We start from the raw sequence: 14,539 nt of genomic DNA on the forward strand, positions 1-14,539 counted from the left end.
AGGTTTGAGGGGAAACACGGCAGATTTGGAGGCTCATTTCCCACCAAAGTTTAACAAAAGTCACCTATCCCACAAGGCTATCTATTGTAAATACTTTTTTCTTTTCTAAGATCATTTCAGAATGACAGTGAGACATTTCACTTTTATAAATTCCTTTCAGGAGACTTCCCTAAACCACAAATCTCTAAGAGGAGGTTAGACCCTCAAGCATTTATCTGGTCTAATTCAGAGCATAAAACAAGCTGAATTTCAGAATAGAGAGAAATCAAAAAGTTGTATGCAACAGTTAATTCAGAATTCATTTATGTTTGGTTGTGTAATCAGTAATAATATTGATGATGATGGCTAACATTTGTTGGGCATTTTGCATATGCTAGACTCTATGCTGTATTTTATATGGATTGTCTTACTTAATGTAAAATAATATGCACCAAATTTACCCTTTAATTAAGCTGGCTAAATATAAAAGTCCTTTCCTGATAAAAGTCTCTTTAAAAACAACTGCTTTTTCGGTCAAAATATACATATATTCATTGCTGGTTGCGTATTATTTCTGTCTGTTCATTTTGTTTATTAGTTTTGACCCCTTTTTTTAAAAGGCTTTTTCTTTTTTCCTACAGTCAAACAGAATTTGGCAAAACTGGTTTTGTTCAATTCTCTTTTGAGGAACAGCTTTATCTGTGTAATAATAGTGCTCAACCCTGAGAATGAAGCAAGAAACAACCTTCTAGATAGCAATGATAATATTTTATGATTCATTTAAGACCAAGTAGAATTCTTCCTATTTTTATTTTGTGATTAATGTACGTACATAAAATGTATCTGAATAATTCAGTGTTATTTTGATCAGCAATCTTCTTCTTAAATGTCCTTCAAACCAAATTTCAAGAGCACTTAATTGCATCACCTGTTTTCTTTAAATATTAACAGGTTCAGCTGTAATTTGAACATTTACAGATTTTTGTTTTAATTGTTTTTCTTACGCCACTGATTTTGCTTTTTGTTTTTAAATTGCAAAGTATATCTTTATTTTTCCAGTTCAGAAGTTCCTGTCTTTTGGTTTGTAACTGAAACTGCCTTGTTTTTGGCTTTTCCTGAGCTTAAAAACATCTGACTGCTTTAGGGATCTAAATTTATTAAACACCTTTTAATTAGAAAAAAATAATTTCCAGTTTATCTTTTTGTTGTTTGAATACTGTTTTAAACATTTAAGTAAAATACGTTTCTCTTTTTTGATAGTTATGTATTTCTTTTGTAGGCTACTTTAAGAAAAATGGCCCTGCTAGCCCAACAGATACCCAGATGGCTCAACTCAATTAAGTTGAGTAGCTCCATTACTGCTACGCAACTCAGAAAATGTTTTCCGAGAGCAGGAAAAACATTGTTGCCTGGCTTTTTTGCTCAGCCTCAGCTGTCCTCTGACGATTGCTTTCTCCGGTCGGGGTTTAAGACTTATCGGACTTCCTCTGTGTGGAATAGTTCCCAGTCTACCAACTCAAGTGGGCAAGAGATTAATTGCGCCCAAAACACTCTGCTTCCTTCTGTGAATGAGCCGTCACAGAAGTCACAAAAGATACCCAGCTTTGATTCTGAACTGTCTCTAGAAGGTAATTTTCAAGTTTCAGAAAATTCCCCTTTGCCCCACTTCGGTAGATTGAACGACTACCTGTTTACATTTTGTTAGCCCATTTCAAGTCATACTTTGTGCCAGGAAAGAAAAAGAACAATGCTGCTTCTATTCATTTGCTTCTATTATGCCTCTATTTTACTGACTAAGAAAAAAGTTTAGAGATTAATATGTATAAGAACGTTTTGTAGCTATACGAATAACACTTTATAAGTTCGTTATTTAGATTCTTTAAAAAAACTTTTTTTCTGGTGGTAATTAGGTTTATTAGGATTTAATTTACCCTATTCTATATACCTAGTTAGGGTATAGTTATACCCAAGTAACAATCCTCCTTTTTGGGTATACGGTCTTATGAATTTTGACATAATGCTTTTAGTTGTGTAACAGCCACCACAATCAACAAATAGAACAAAAAGAACAACAAATAGCACACTCCAAAAAGCGCCCTCATGTAGTTTTTTTTAGTTAGTCTTCTCCATCCTGTGCTTCTTGTTCTAGGCACATTCCTATGCAAGGAATATTTCACCGTAAATGAGATAATATTAGGTTAAGTAGAAGATGAAAGCAAGCAAGCTGGGGGGTAAGGGCAGGGAGGGGAGGCTGGCTATGAGAAATGAGAAAGGGTAGTGATTAGAGACCAAAAATAGAATAAAAAGTCACGGCCCTGATTCCTTAGCCTACGGTAGGTTACAGTTACCAGCATCTTCTATACTTAAGGGTTTGACTTAAGACAAACCAAACCTCAGACTCAAGGCTGTACTGGAGAGGTCATGTCCTTGGCAAAGGATTGTAGGTGATAGAAGCAGAATCATAGAAGTCCTCTTACAGACATATTTGAGAATACCTTGGAGGAGAAGGGATTGGATCAAAGTGAAGACACTTCAGGATGTGATGACTTGAACCCGTACAATTCAGGCTGGTATGTTGTACTTTTGGCCAACTTAACAAGCTGTGGTAAACTCGATCTCTTTCTCAAAACGTACTTGAAGGTCAGTTGGTCTTTAGCATTCATACCTGTTGATTACAAGTGAAGGAAAGGAATTTTGTACCGGACTTCACCAACAGATTTCTTATCTTGGAGGAATAGTAGTTGATATCTCTAAAGAGTCTTAACCTTACCTCTTAGAAGGTAGAAAATATATGGAATTTTGAGATGTTTAATTCAGAAATGATGCCAAGATTCAAAAAGAAGCAAACTAGGCAAGTGGCTGTCTTTGTAGAAGGAGCTTCAAGTGTACAGATTGGAGAGCTAACTCGCTTCTCCTTTTCCATATCCTGGCTGCAAAGGACTGGACGATTTGCCTCCATTGTCTCCATTGCAGCCAATTTCCGAGGAGGAGGCCATTCAGATTATTGCGGACCCTCCACTGCCCCCATCTTCATTCACACTTCGAGACTATGTGGATCATTCCGAGACTCTGAAGAAGTTAGTGCTTCTAGGTAAGTCTCAGTAACCTACACTTATTTTATTGCCTTACTTTTAAAATTAGCAGTTTTAATCTTTATCAAAATACACATCAAAATACACATGCATAGAAGTTGAATAGTGTGAAAAGGCTTCTAGTGAAAAACTGTACTCCCAGCTTCATCCTTCCTGACTTTGCACCCCGTTCCCTAGAGTATCTACTCTCCTAGCTCTTTCTGTTTGTATTTAACCTCTCAATGTTCATGTAATTGCTTATGGTGCTGTTGCTTGGTTCATCAGTTTTAGACATCAGTTAATCTCTTATATATACACATACTTTTCCCTCTCCTTCTCTTCAATTCTCCCAATAGGCTATATTAACAATTTTGAGGTTAATCATTAGTCACTGATTTCATTATAATTCTAAATATTGCTCGACGGCCGCCTAGAAAGTGTGCTATGATTGTTTTCCTTCCTTTACAACCTTTCATTTTCTTGGAGTTAACAATTGCTTTGTTTTTCATTTGATTAGTTTTCTTTAAATTTTCCCACAACTTCCAATGGCCTCTCAGGACAGTTTTTCCTACAGTCAACTCTATCAGATGATATATTACTTCCATTTCCCTACTACCCTGACCTTCCTTCTGGAGCCCGCTATCCTCCTGATGTGGACGGTTTCTCTCTAGGCCTGCGCCATAACCATCTTAGCTTGTTGGCTGGTAGGTTGCTCCTAGCTCTGGATGGTTGAAGGCAGCCAAGAGATCTCCCTGCAAACTTAGGTCAGTCCTCTTACCAATATTTTCAGTCTAGCACCTTATTGCTACTTTCTGCTTTTCCCATTATCTCTGGACCTGGCACTTCTCTTATTTGATTTTCCCAGATAAGAAACCTCCTTTGGGGGATTGAGAGGAACGGGATGGGCAAGGGATTATCTCAAATCCACTGCTTCTCTCCTTGCTTAGTCACTGCCTTAGTTTTCAGTGAAAAGTTCGGAGCTTCCTAACTTGATAGTCTTCCTTTCAGCAGTACTGCCCTGGTAATCTCTCTAACATTAGTGCTCTTTCTAAAATGCAAATCTGCCTATGTCAGTGACCTACGCGAAATCCTTCTAAGCTCTTCCTGGTCTGGCCCTTGCTTAGCCTTTCAGCTTCACTTGCTTGCCGCTTCCCTCCTTTTTGCTGGCCAGGTCTGACAGCTGGAGAACTTAACTCAAGTTCAAGTAACTTCCCAAATGTCTTCTCTGACCCTCCAGATAGGGTGAGGCTCCTCTGGGCTCTTTGCATCACCCCCTGCTTACCTCAGTCCTGGCAATAATAGCACTATTATAATTGTTTACTCATCTGTCCCTGTGCAAGTTACTCAAATGTATAGGGAATGGCCTTTGTTCTCAAGAAGCTTCAGGTCTTCAGGAGCATCTAAATACACATACATAAGAATAACAGAAATCCAAAAATGAAAGATGAAGTGATAAATTCCACACAGAGATACAAATAAAGTGTTCTGTGGGTTCAGAGGAGAGAGAAAGATGACATCGGCTGCAGGCATGAAAGCCCAGGGCTTTCCCAGCCCTGTGAGAGGTGCTATGGGTAATGCCAGATAAACGTAAGACCCATGTGGTCCCTACATTTAAATAATTCACAGTATACCTAGAGCTTTGAAATATGTTTCAGCCATTCCTTCATCTGTATGCTGATACTTCAACAGCACGTCTTGGCAGTAACTTAAATAACAGTACCCTAGAGGAGCCATGATTGCATTGTTAAACAGTATTTTTGAGGACTCAAGTGTCCTGGTTCTTCTCTGCTTCTCAGATCTGTTTTCTCCCTTTCTCTGCTTGTTCTTTATCCCAGGAGGCTAACTTCTGCACTTGACCTCCTTTGCCAGCTGGCTTCTGGGCAGCTTCAGCAGTGGGGGGCACCTGTAGGAGAAGAGGGAGGGCAGATGGGAGTTTTTTTTCCCTTTTCCCTCCCAGCCTTGGGTCATGTAACTGCCTTGCTCCATGGCAACAGCTCCTACTGAGCAGCCCTTTCTTTATAGCTTCCAGCTCCCTTTGGGTTCTCATAACACTCTTTCCTCCCTGTCTCTGTAGTGCTAGGGATGCCCTTGTTTGTTCCCTTGACTCTGCTCACACCACTGTACAGAGTCCCTTCATTAAAGTTTTTTTCATTTGAACTTTCTAGGACAACTACTGTTGCCTGCCAGACCCTGATTGATGCACTAAGTATGTGTAACCATAACTGAATACAGTGGTAATTATAGTTACTGAACTGATGGGGTAAAGCCAACTTAGGCTGTGGTCACCTAGAAGTTAGAATCATGTATTACTCATTTTTTATATCCCCATAAGTGCCTGGTCCATGAGAGGCATTCAGTGACTATTTTTTCAAGTTAATGAAATCGTGAGTAAGCCCAAGTATTTGTGCTGACAGCAGTGTGCTCTCCTGGTGAGATTCTGCTCTCCTGTTGCTGTTAAGAAGCAGCTTTTCAGGAATTCGATTTCGGCACAGTCAGGGTGTGACGGCGCATGCTGAGTGGAGCACTTCAGCACATGTCAGCTGTAATATTGAGATAAGTTTGGAGTCCGAACCCTTTATGTTATTTTCAAAGCATCCCTTCCCACATTTATCACAGATTTTTGGAACTAGTTTCTATCTTATTTATCCATCCATCGAATAATTTATTTTTCTATTAGTATTATTTTTAAATTATAAAAGAATTACATCTCGTTGTTAAAAGTGCAGACTGTTACAGGAGAGAGAACTCTTACCATCTCTACGTTTCCAGTTCCACTTTCCAAAGGTAACCACTGTCACCAATTTGTTGAGTGCAAATTTTCTACCCAAGTACATATATTACCCCACCTTTTTCTATGCAAATACATGTATTACAGAAAGCCATACAATGGCTTATGTAGTCATACTTAATATTATTTTTAAAATTCTGTGTTTTCTTCTAGTAGCTTTAGAGTTAGTACATATTTAGATTCTTAATCTATCTGAAATTAATTTTTGTATCAGACATAGAAGGAATTATTATTTTTCAAATATATAGCTAGAGGTCCCATTATATTTTAATGAATAGTCCATCTTTTCCCTCATTGATTTGAAATGTCCTTATTGTATACTAGATTTGTAGTTCATCCTGGATCTGTTTTTGGTCTTCATTCTGTGTCTTCATTCTGTGTGTATGTGTGTTTGTGTAATCTATTTTTCTGTTCATGATCATCTTATATCAATACCTGTTTTAATATCAAGAAATTTGAGTTTGGAATTATATTTGGATCTAATAATACATGGAATTATAATTTATTTTTCTGGTTGTAGACACCATTAAAAAAAAGTGCTTTTATTTCATTGTTTTTATGTTTAAGACCGTAAAGTTCCATCTAGAAATTGGTTTGAGAGTTACATTTTAACCTGGAGAAATTTTTTTTTTTTTTTTGAGAAATATTTTTAAGAATATAAAATTTAAGTCTAAACTAAAGTTTTACATTATTTTCAAATGTTTATTTTAAAGATAAGGAATAGGCCTTTCCTATTCATGTTTAATTTTTTAAAATCAGATAAAAGGAAAAAAGCGAGAGAATAAAATGCTTAGTTTTAATGAGAATTTTGAATCAAAGGTTACGTTGATTCCCTGCCTAATTAACGTGGACATCTAATAATATCCATAACCAAAGTCAAATAACAACTTGCTTTCTCCCCCTTCTTAATCTCTCCTGTCCCTTGTCTCATTTACTTAGATTACCTAAGATTCTAAGGATATGTGAAGGCGGAAGGTGGTATACTTTCTGCTTCATTTTGTACTTGAGGGCTGTGTATGTTCACCTGCTTCATGCAGACATTTCTTGAGCTCCTTCAAGGTACTTGTCTTTATGCTAAAGGCCTGGAGAATACAATGAGTAAGACAGGGTAACTTTTATTCCTTCTGTGGAGGCGATCATAAACAAATTTTTAAAATAATGCTTATAATTAAAGAAATGATAAACTTCAAAGAAAGTAACAATTCATAGGGTTTTTTACCCTGCAGAATTACCAGTTAAGCAGTTACTGTGGAGATCATTAGGGGCTCATAAGCATCCTGCAAACAATATTCAAGAAACCATCGGTAAAGATGATGATCCTAGGTCAATATGATGTAGTGAATTTGTTTTGGGTGGAAATTTAGCCCCAAATGCACTGTTTTCCTTTATACATGGCTTTGAAATAAGTACTACATTTTTTTAAAATTTATTTTTATTTCTGCAACCAAATTAGTTTAAAAATATTTAGAAGTTTCTATTGGCCTGTCTCAGGTCTCCTTGGGATGGGTTGTTGATCTCCATCAGTAATTTCTTGTGTTTCTGTATATAAAGTTTAATGACTCAGCCAAGCAGTTATCTTCAAATGGTGTTCGTAATTTATTCCAGGAGTGGATTTATCCAAGATAGAAAAACATCCGGATGCAGCCAACCTCCTTCTGCGACTGGATTTTGAAAAAGACATTAAGCAGATACTCCTGTTTCTTAAAGATTTGGGCATAGAGGATAACCAACTGGGAACATTCCTGACGAAAAACTATGCTATTTTCTCTGAAGACCTTGAAAATCTTAAGACCAGGTAGGGCTTTTAGAATGATTTTCACGTAATCCTAGAAGTGGCTATAAAGAAATATATGGGTAAGTTATTTTTTTAAGTCTCAGCAGCACAAGGATCTACTGAGGTAGTTAATGAATGTGAATGTTAGTTTTTTGTTATGGACCTTCTTTGATCAAAATTAAGTATCTAAATCAGTTCTTTTGTTCAACGACCCATTATTATTTTTATGTTTTCAACTTAATGCTAAGTCAATCCTTTGGAAACTGGGATAAGTTTTTAAAAAAATCCATTAACAATGGCTAAATTATCTGAGAGTACACTTAAAATTCTGAAAGCCTGATGTTTTCTGTTGTTCTTTCTGGACAATTTTTGATGGTAGACATGTGACCTTGTTTTGGCAAATATTGTATAATTTGCTTAATCATTTCTGTCTATTTTGGTTTTTCCTTTTGTTCTTCTTTAAATAGCACTTTTATAAACATCTTTGCACTTCATTGAACATTCAAAGAATTTATTGCATCTGTGAGAACTGATACAGTGAGATAGTATTGATCTGTGAGGTAAGAGTCCTGCTGGGCATTGGGCACACCAGAGAGTGAGGCAGAGTCTGTGTCTCGTAAGTTCACATCTTGGATTTATCATCACCCCCACCTCTCACTTATATTAGGTCTTCCTGGATTGCCTGAATGAGAGCGCTGTTCACCCCGCTGCCCAGATCAGAAATACCGGTGTTAACTTTGGCTTCTCTTCTTTTATCATCCACATCTAATAACCTACCGAGGCCTGTTGGTTCTATTTTTATTGCTCTCAAATCAGTCAATGCATTTCTCTTAATCTTCACTTTGAATACTTTACCTCGGGTCCCCATCATTTCACGTGAAGAATACCGCAACTGACTCCCAACTAATCTGCCTCTAGTCTTCTCCCCCTAGACTATTCTCACACTGGTTTCAGAGAGCTTTGCAGTTCCTTGAACTATCAGAGTCTAATGTCTCTGAACTGGGAAAAAACAGAACAAAAAAAACTACATTTCTTATATTGAATAGTTTGAACCCTTATTATATATGCAAGGCACTTAGATAGACACACTCTCTCCCTTCATGTGACTTACAGTCTGGTGTAATATAGACAGGCTATTACAGTACAGGGGAGGGAAAGGATGATTCTAGGGGACTCAGTCTGACATGTCCAGCTCTGCTCCTCCTGACTGTCTGGAACACTCATTCTCTCCCCATTTGAAAACCAACTTGTCCTTTTGTTCAAGATTTAGTTCAAGAAAGAGTACATACCAGGAGGTGGAGATCATTGGGAACTGTCTCAGAGGCTGCCTACTGCACCATTATTATTAATATCCCCATTTTACAGGAGAGGCACGGAGAGGTTAAATAATTTGCCCAAGATTACCCAGCTAGTATAAGTGGCAGTGGGATTCAAATCCACTTAGTCTACCTCCAGAGTCCTGGCTACTACACTGTACTGTCTCCCTACTTTTAATTCTGTGAAGGAAACATAAGCTTAAAAGCAGCTTAAGTTAACTTGCTCAAGATCACACATGCTCCTAACAATTAAAGAATACTCTCATGTAATAGTATAGTCTAATGTTTCCTAAACCTGGCTGACTGCCAAATTAAAGTGGAGCATTTTAAAAAGTTACTTGGAATTTTTTAATAGGTAATTTACCACATGTACTCAAAAGGGTATACAGTGAAAAATAAGCTTCTCCTGGAAGAGGCAAAGGTATGATAATCTTTTTTGAACTTACCTTCTGGCTCTGGTATGTACAGCAGTCTTATTTTCTAGAATTTCTATAATAGCACTGATTGCATATACTTGTTTTCTTTTCAATGAAGAGAATTTGAAATGTATTAAAAAGTTGGTTGATTCTTTTTAAGAATTTTCAAATGAATAATCTGCATTTAAGTTATTAGAAATTTTCTTTTGGCTGGGCCTTATATCTTAATTTTTTATTGGAAAAGTTATCACAGTAGATAACAGTTTCAATAATATTTTAATCAGATATTGATCTTTCCTGTATCCAGAAAAAAGGAAAAAAATGGTAATTCTCCTTCCCAACCTACATATTCCTATCCCTCATCAGCCTTGCAAGACCCATCTGTGGAGGGAGCTACTATTATCAAGTTTTTTGTTCAACTAGCTAAGAATGTTCTATCATATACAAGCATGTATGTGTATCTGTGTATACACATACACAAGAACACATGTACATACAGTTTGTAGCATTTATGCATACCATTCTGCACCTCACATTCTTACCTTAACTCTATGTTGGAGATAGTTTTTATTGGCTCTGCCTATTCTTTTTAACCCTTTTATAGTTCATACTGTGGATATGTCTAGTCCCCTTTTGGTAAACATGGTGGTTGTTTCTGGCTTTACTATCACAAAGAAGCTGCAGTGATTCCTCTTATATATACATCATGTCACACATATTGGTGTATATCTGTAGGATACATTTCTAGGCGTAGAATTTCTAGGTCAAAGGATATATGCATTTATAATTTTAATCGATATTGACAAACTGTCCTTCATACAGGTTTTCCAGTTTACACTCCCACCAACAGTGTACAGAAGTGCCAATTTCCCTGTTATCCACACTAATACAGTGTCATCAGACTTTATGATTTCAGTTCATTTCATAGATGAAAACATTGCCTCATTGTTTTGGAAATGATGTTTGGAGCATCAGATGTTTGGAGGATCTTTTCTTTTTTTTGAGGATCTTTTCTTATGTCGAACTTCTGTTTACATTTCCTTTTTTATAAATTATAAGTGTCCTTTGCTATTCTTAATTGGGCCTTTTTCTTTTTTTGGTAAGCATTTTTTTATATATTAACAAAATTAGTTCCTTCTCTGTGACATGTTGTAAATATTTTCCCAGACTGTCACTTGTCTGACATGGTTGATGATTTTCTTTTTGCCTTGCATTTTAAATTTTTATGTAGTTAAATTTATCAATTTTTTTCTCTCATTGCCTCTAAGGGACTGGTTTAAAGGGGTAACGTAATAGTCACTGAGTATAAAATATAATAAATTCCGATATATGGTATAAAAATATTGTAGTAAAAAAAAAAAATATTGTAGTCATTAGAAGTAGGCATGCCTGAGTTCAGGTTTCAGCTTTGTCATTAATTAGCTGGTTGTCTAAGACAAGTTATTTAAATCCTCTGAGTCTGTGTTTTTTCAAATGCAATGTGGGAAATTTACCTGGCTCACAGGGGGTTTTTTGTTTTTTGTTTTTGTTTCTCTGATGACAATTAAACAAGATAATGTCCTGGAATATTTTAGGCATTTAATTAAACTGCCTTTTACTATGTTTATAGATTTTAAAAAATCAATAATGTTATTTTATAGTCAAACTTCCTGTATATTGCTACCTTATTTTGTTTCCCAGAAATTTAGCAGGAAACTTCTCAGTTGTTAGCAAAATACATATTGAAGGACCACAGTAAAAATTATTTATGAAAATACATTCTCAATTAATGTACTAAAATAAAAAATTCCAGGAATTCCCTGGCAGTCCAGTGGTTAGGACTCCACACTTCCACTGCCAGGGGCCTGGGTTCAATCCCTGCTCGGGGTAACTAAGATCATGCAAGCCGCAGAGCGCAGCCAAAAAAAAAATTTCCTCTTTTCAGTCTTAGCCATGCTTGATGGTCTTTCTTTGTAAAAAGAGTTCTGAATCTCTTCTTAATTTGTGTGTTTTCTATTCTTAGCAAAAAAAAAAAAAAAAAAAAAAATCTTAAACAGAAGCTATTTCATTTTTTTCTACCAACTAATAAAATAAGTCAGATTAACTGAAAAGGGAATCTGTCTGTTAGTGGATTTCAGAAATATTTTCTGCTTCCAATTATAAATGGAAACCATTCTAGAGTTGGGTGGATGCTTGTTTTGTTTTAACCATATTTGGGGCCATTATTATAGAATGTATTTACTTAAACTTTTTTTTTGGTGTGGGAATATGACACTAGTAAATATTTATCATACGTGCATGTATTTTGTTTGTTTCTCTAGGGTGGCTTATCTACTGTCAAAAAATTTCAGTAAAGTGGATATTGCACAGATGGTCAGAAATGCACCATTTTTGCTGAGTTTTTCAGTGGAAAGACTGGATAACAGATTGGGATTTTTTCAGAAAGAACTTGAACTTAGTGTGAAGAAGGTAAAGAGAAGGGGAGAATTTGTATGTTTCCATGTCAGCTACATTTAGTAACTGTTAAATCTCATGTTTCTAACAGATACTTGGCCTGTATGAATTCTATAAACGCCTGATATTTTCTGTACAAGAATGAATTACCTTGCTAGGTTAATCATATAGCTATATCATTTTGTAATAATTCCATCAAGTTGGTTTCTTAAGTTTTATTCTGAGCGTTGGTTTTTTTTCCTCAAACAATATTAAGTTTATGTATTTCTGGGTTCCTTAGCATTTCTCTACTGGGTCATATTTTAAATTTTAGTTTTGTATTCCTAGTAATGCCTTGTTTTTTCCAACCTAGTTGAATATGCATACATATTAATAATAGATTGTTTTATAACTGTAGACTAGAGATCTGGTAATTCGTCTCCCCAGGCTACTAACTGGAAGTCTGGAGCCTGTGAAGGAAAACATGAAGGTAGGATGACTGTTAGTTTTTGAGAAATCAGCTTCTTTAAGTGGTTAAGTCCTCTGAAGAGGATAGATTTGCTCCCATCATCTTAAAGAAAACTAGATTGTAAAAGAAGTTATTTCTAAAAAGATAGACACAGGAAATGATATAATAAATCTCTAGCAAGCAGTTTATCTTAGTTTATAATTTTTTCACATGTCAACCAGGTGTTACCTGAGTTAGTCTCCTTGCAGACACTGGTACCCCTAATCCTAGAGGAGCAGGTTAGGTATCTGGATGGGACCTGGAAGCTGCTTCCTTTGCCCAGGGTGAGGGTCTGCGTCTTCGTCCCCTAGGCGGGAGATGAGCTGTGGAGCCTGGAGCCAGAAGGCTTCTTTGAAGAGAGTAGTAGCCAGCACTTTGCTCTCCTAGAACCTGTGCCAACTGCCGGCTCTAGATCTATCACAGAACATACCAGACACTCTTTACTGCCCTCCCTCCAAGAGAATAGTATACAACCAGGGGCAGATGACTTGTTTGTATACAAAGCTGTCGGAGTATTTGAAATTAGTATATTAAGCCTATTTTCTGAGGTGCCTAAAGTGTTTCATACTCAGCCGTTGAAGAAATGTTTACTGAGCGCCTGCCCATGCCCTGTGCTGGGGAGACAGTCCCTGCCATTGTGGAGCTTACCATCCAGTGGGGGGATCTCCTGCAGAGTGATGAGAGCAGCGGATTGGTGAGGGAGCATGGGATACTATGAATGCACACAGAGGACCTAACCTAATTTGAGTGTTTTTTTTTCAATCATCTCTGTTTAGAATTCTGACATGTAGTTTTTCCAGATGACATGCATAGGAGTGTGCTTGGGAGCAGAGGCTCAGAAAGCACTTTGAAAGTCTTACTGTTGGTCTGTGTGGTGTAGGGCCCATACAGATAACCTGACCAGGCCTCCTGTGAGCACCGTTACTCTAATTCCGTAATTATGCTAGCTCCTTTTGGTGATCTTCATGATGGTCGTCAGGCTGTGACTAGCTCATCCTCAGGAGAGGGGTTTAAAATTCAGGTTACCCCAGAAGCAGGAAACTATGTACCCTTAAGGTCACTGGAATAGCCATCTCCAGATTTTAATGTCCTTATTTTAAATTTTGAGAGAATCAATGTGTCCTCTGGCATATTACCAAAATAACTATTTCTATCTTTCTTTTAGGTTTATCGGCTTGAACTAGGTTTTAAACGTAATGAAATTCAACATATGATCACCAAAATCCCAAAGATGTTAACTGCAAATAAAAGGAAAGTTACCGAGACTTTCGACTACGTGCACAACGTGATGTGCGTTCCGCACCACATCATTGTCAAGTTCCCGCAGGTGAGGAGCGCATAGCCCGCTGTTCTGTAAGAGCTGTCATCGCCCTTCATCCGGAGCTGCTCTCCATGTGCACAGTCCGCTCGTGAAAACCCCTTGCTGTTTGTGGAGGAGTCAGGCCAAATGCAGTATAGTTCTGAGAGTCGTGTTAAGGTCACATTTCTCTTTGCGCGTCTTTTTAGCAAGACCACATCTAGCAAATGCAGGAGATGGATCGCTTGTGAAAAGCTGACGTCTTCTAGGGCGTTCATGTGCATCTCCAGAGGAGAAATGAGTGATGAATCTGTTTCCCTGTAGTTCGTCACCTAGTCCTCATTCTGCCTGTTGGAATCTAACATACTCTCTTGTGCTTTTCTCCCTTTAAATTTGAAATAGATCACTTCCCTTAAAGGTACTTTCAATTCTAAATGTACTTTTCCATTCACATTCTATCTAAATCCATTAGTTAACAAGCCATGTTATGATGATCTCCTACCAAAGCATAAAACAGTTCCAGTTAGCTGTCATGCCAAAGCCATAATTATATTTTCTAAGCTAATTAGACATTTTCCTGTTCTTTACTTGGTGAATGACATTATCTGCTTGTTCACAAGAATGTTAACTTTTTGAAAGCAGATCTTGTCTGATTTATACACTGCTGAATTCCCAGAGCCTGGAACTATAATGGGCCAATTAGTAGGCACTGGATAGATATTTGTTGAACACATGATTGATTGAATCTCATAAAAGTCATCCTTCTTTCCTGTTTGGCATGTGAATAGACACTCAGTGAGTATTCATTGGATAAATGAAAGATTGAATTTCATTAAAGTGATTCCTCTACTCCACTTGCCAAATGTGTTCTTGATGTAAAGGTGGGCAAAGAACTATGACTTTAATATAACTGTCAGAACTAGACTGCATGTGGTGCAGTTCCCTCACAAATAGTAGTGTTTATTTACCTATCATACT

General features: G+C 37.0%; 1 protein-coding gene across 4 annotated transcripts in view; it reads left to right on the top strand.

Moving 5' to 3' along the window:
• MTERF3 (mitochondrial transcription termination factor 3) overlaps positions 1-14,539 on the top strand; it is a 29,828-nt gene that overhangs the window by 4,802 nt on the left and 10,487 nt on the right. For 3 of the 4 annotated variants that reach the window (XM_007164943.3, XM_007164945.2, XM_007164946.2), the window contains exons 2-7: positions 1,259-1,607; positions 2,918-3,070; positions 7,444-7,633; positions 11,645-11,792; positions 12,175-12,246; positions 13,430-13,591. In XM_007164943.3, coding sequence (XP_007165005.2) covers positions 1,259-1,607; positions 2,918-3,070; positions 7,444-7,633; positions 11,645-11,792; positions 12,175-12,246; positions 13,430-13,591 — 1,074 coding nt within the window. The remainder of the gene's footprint in view (positions 1-1,258; positions 1,608-2,917; positions 3,071-7,443; positions 7,634-11,644; positions 11,793-12,174; positions 12,247-13,429; positions 13,592-14,539) is intronic. The other variant, XM_007164944.3, reaches the window with a different exon arrangement.

The sequence above is a fragment of the Balaenoptera acutorostrata genome, chromosome 17 (genome assembly GCF_949987535.1).
Source record: "Balaenoptera acutorostrata chromosome 17, mBalAcu1.1, whole genome shotgun sequence".
In the NCBI taxonomy this organism is placed as follows: Eukaryota; Metazoa; Chordata; class Mammalia; order Artiodactyla; family Balaenopteridae; genus Balaenoptera; species Balaenoptera acutorostrata.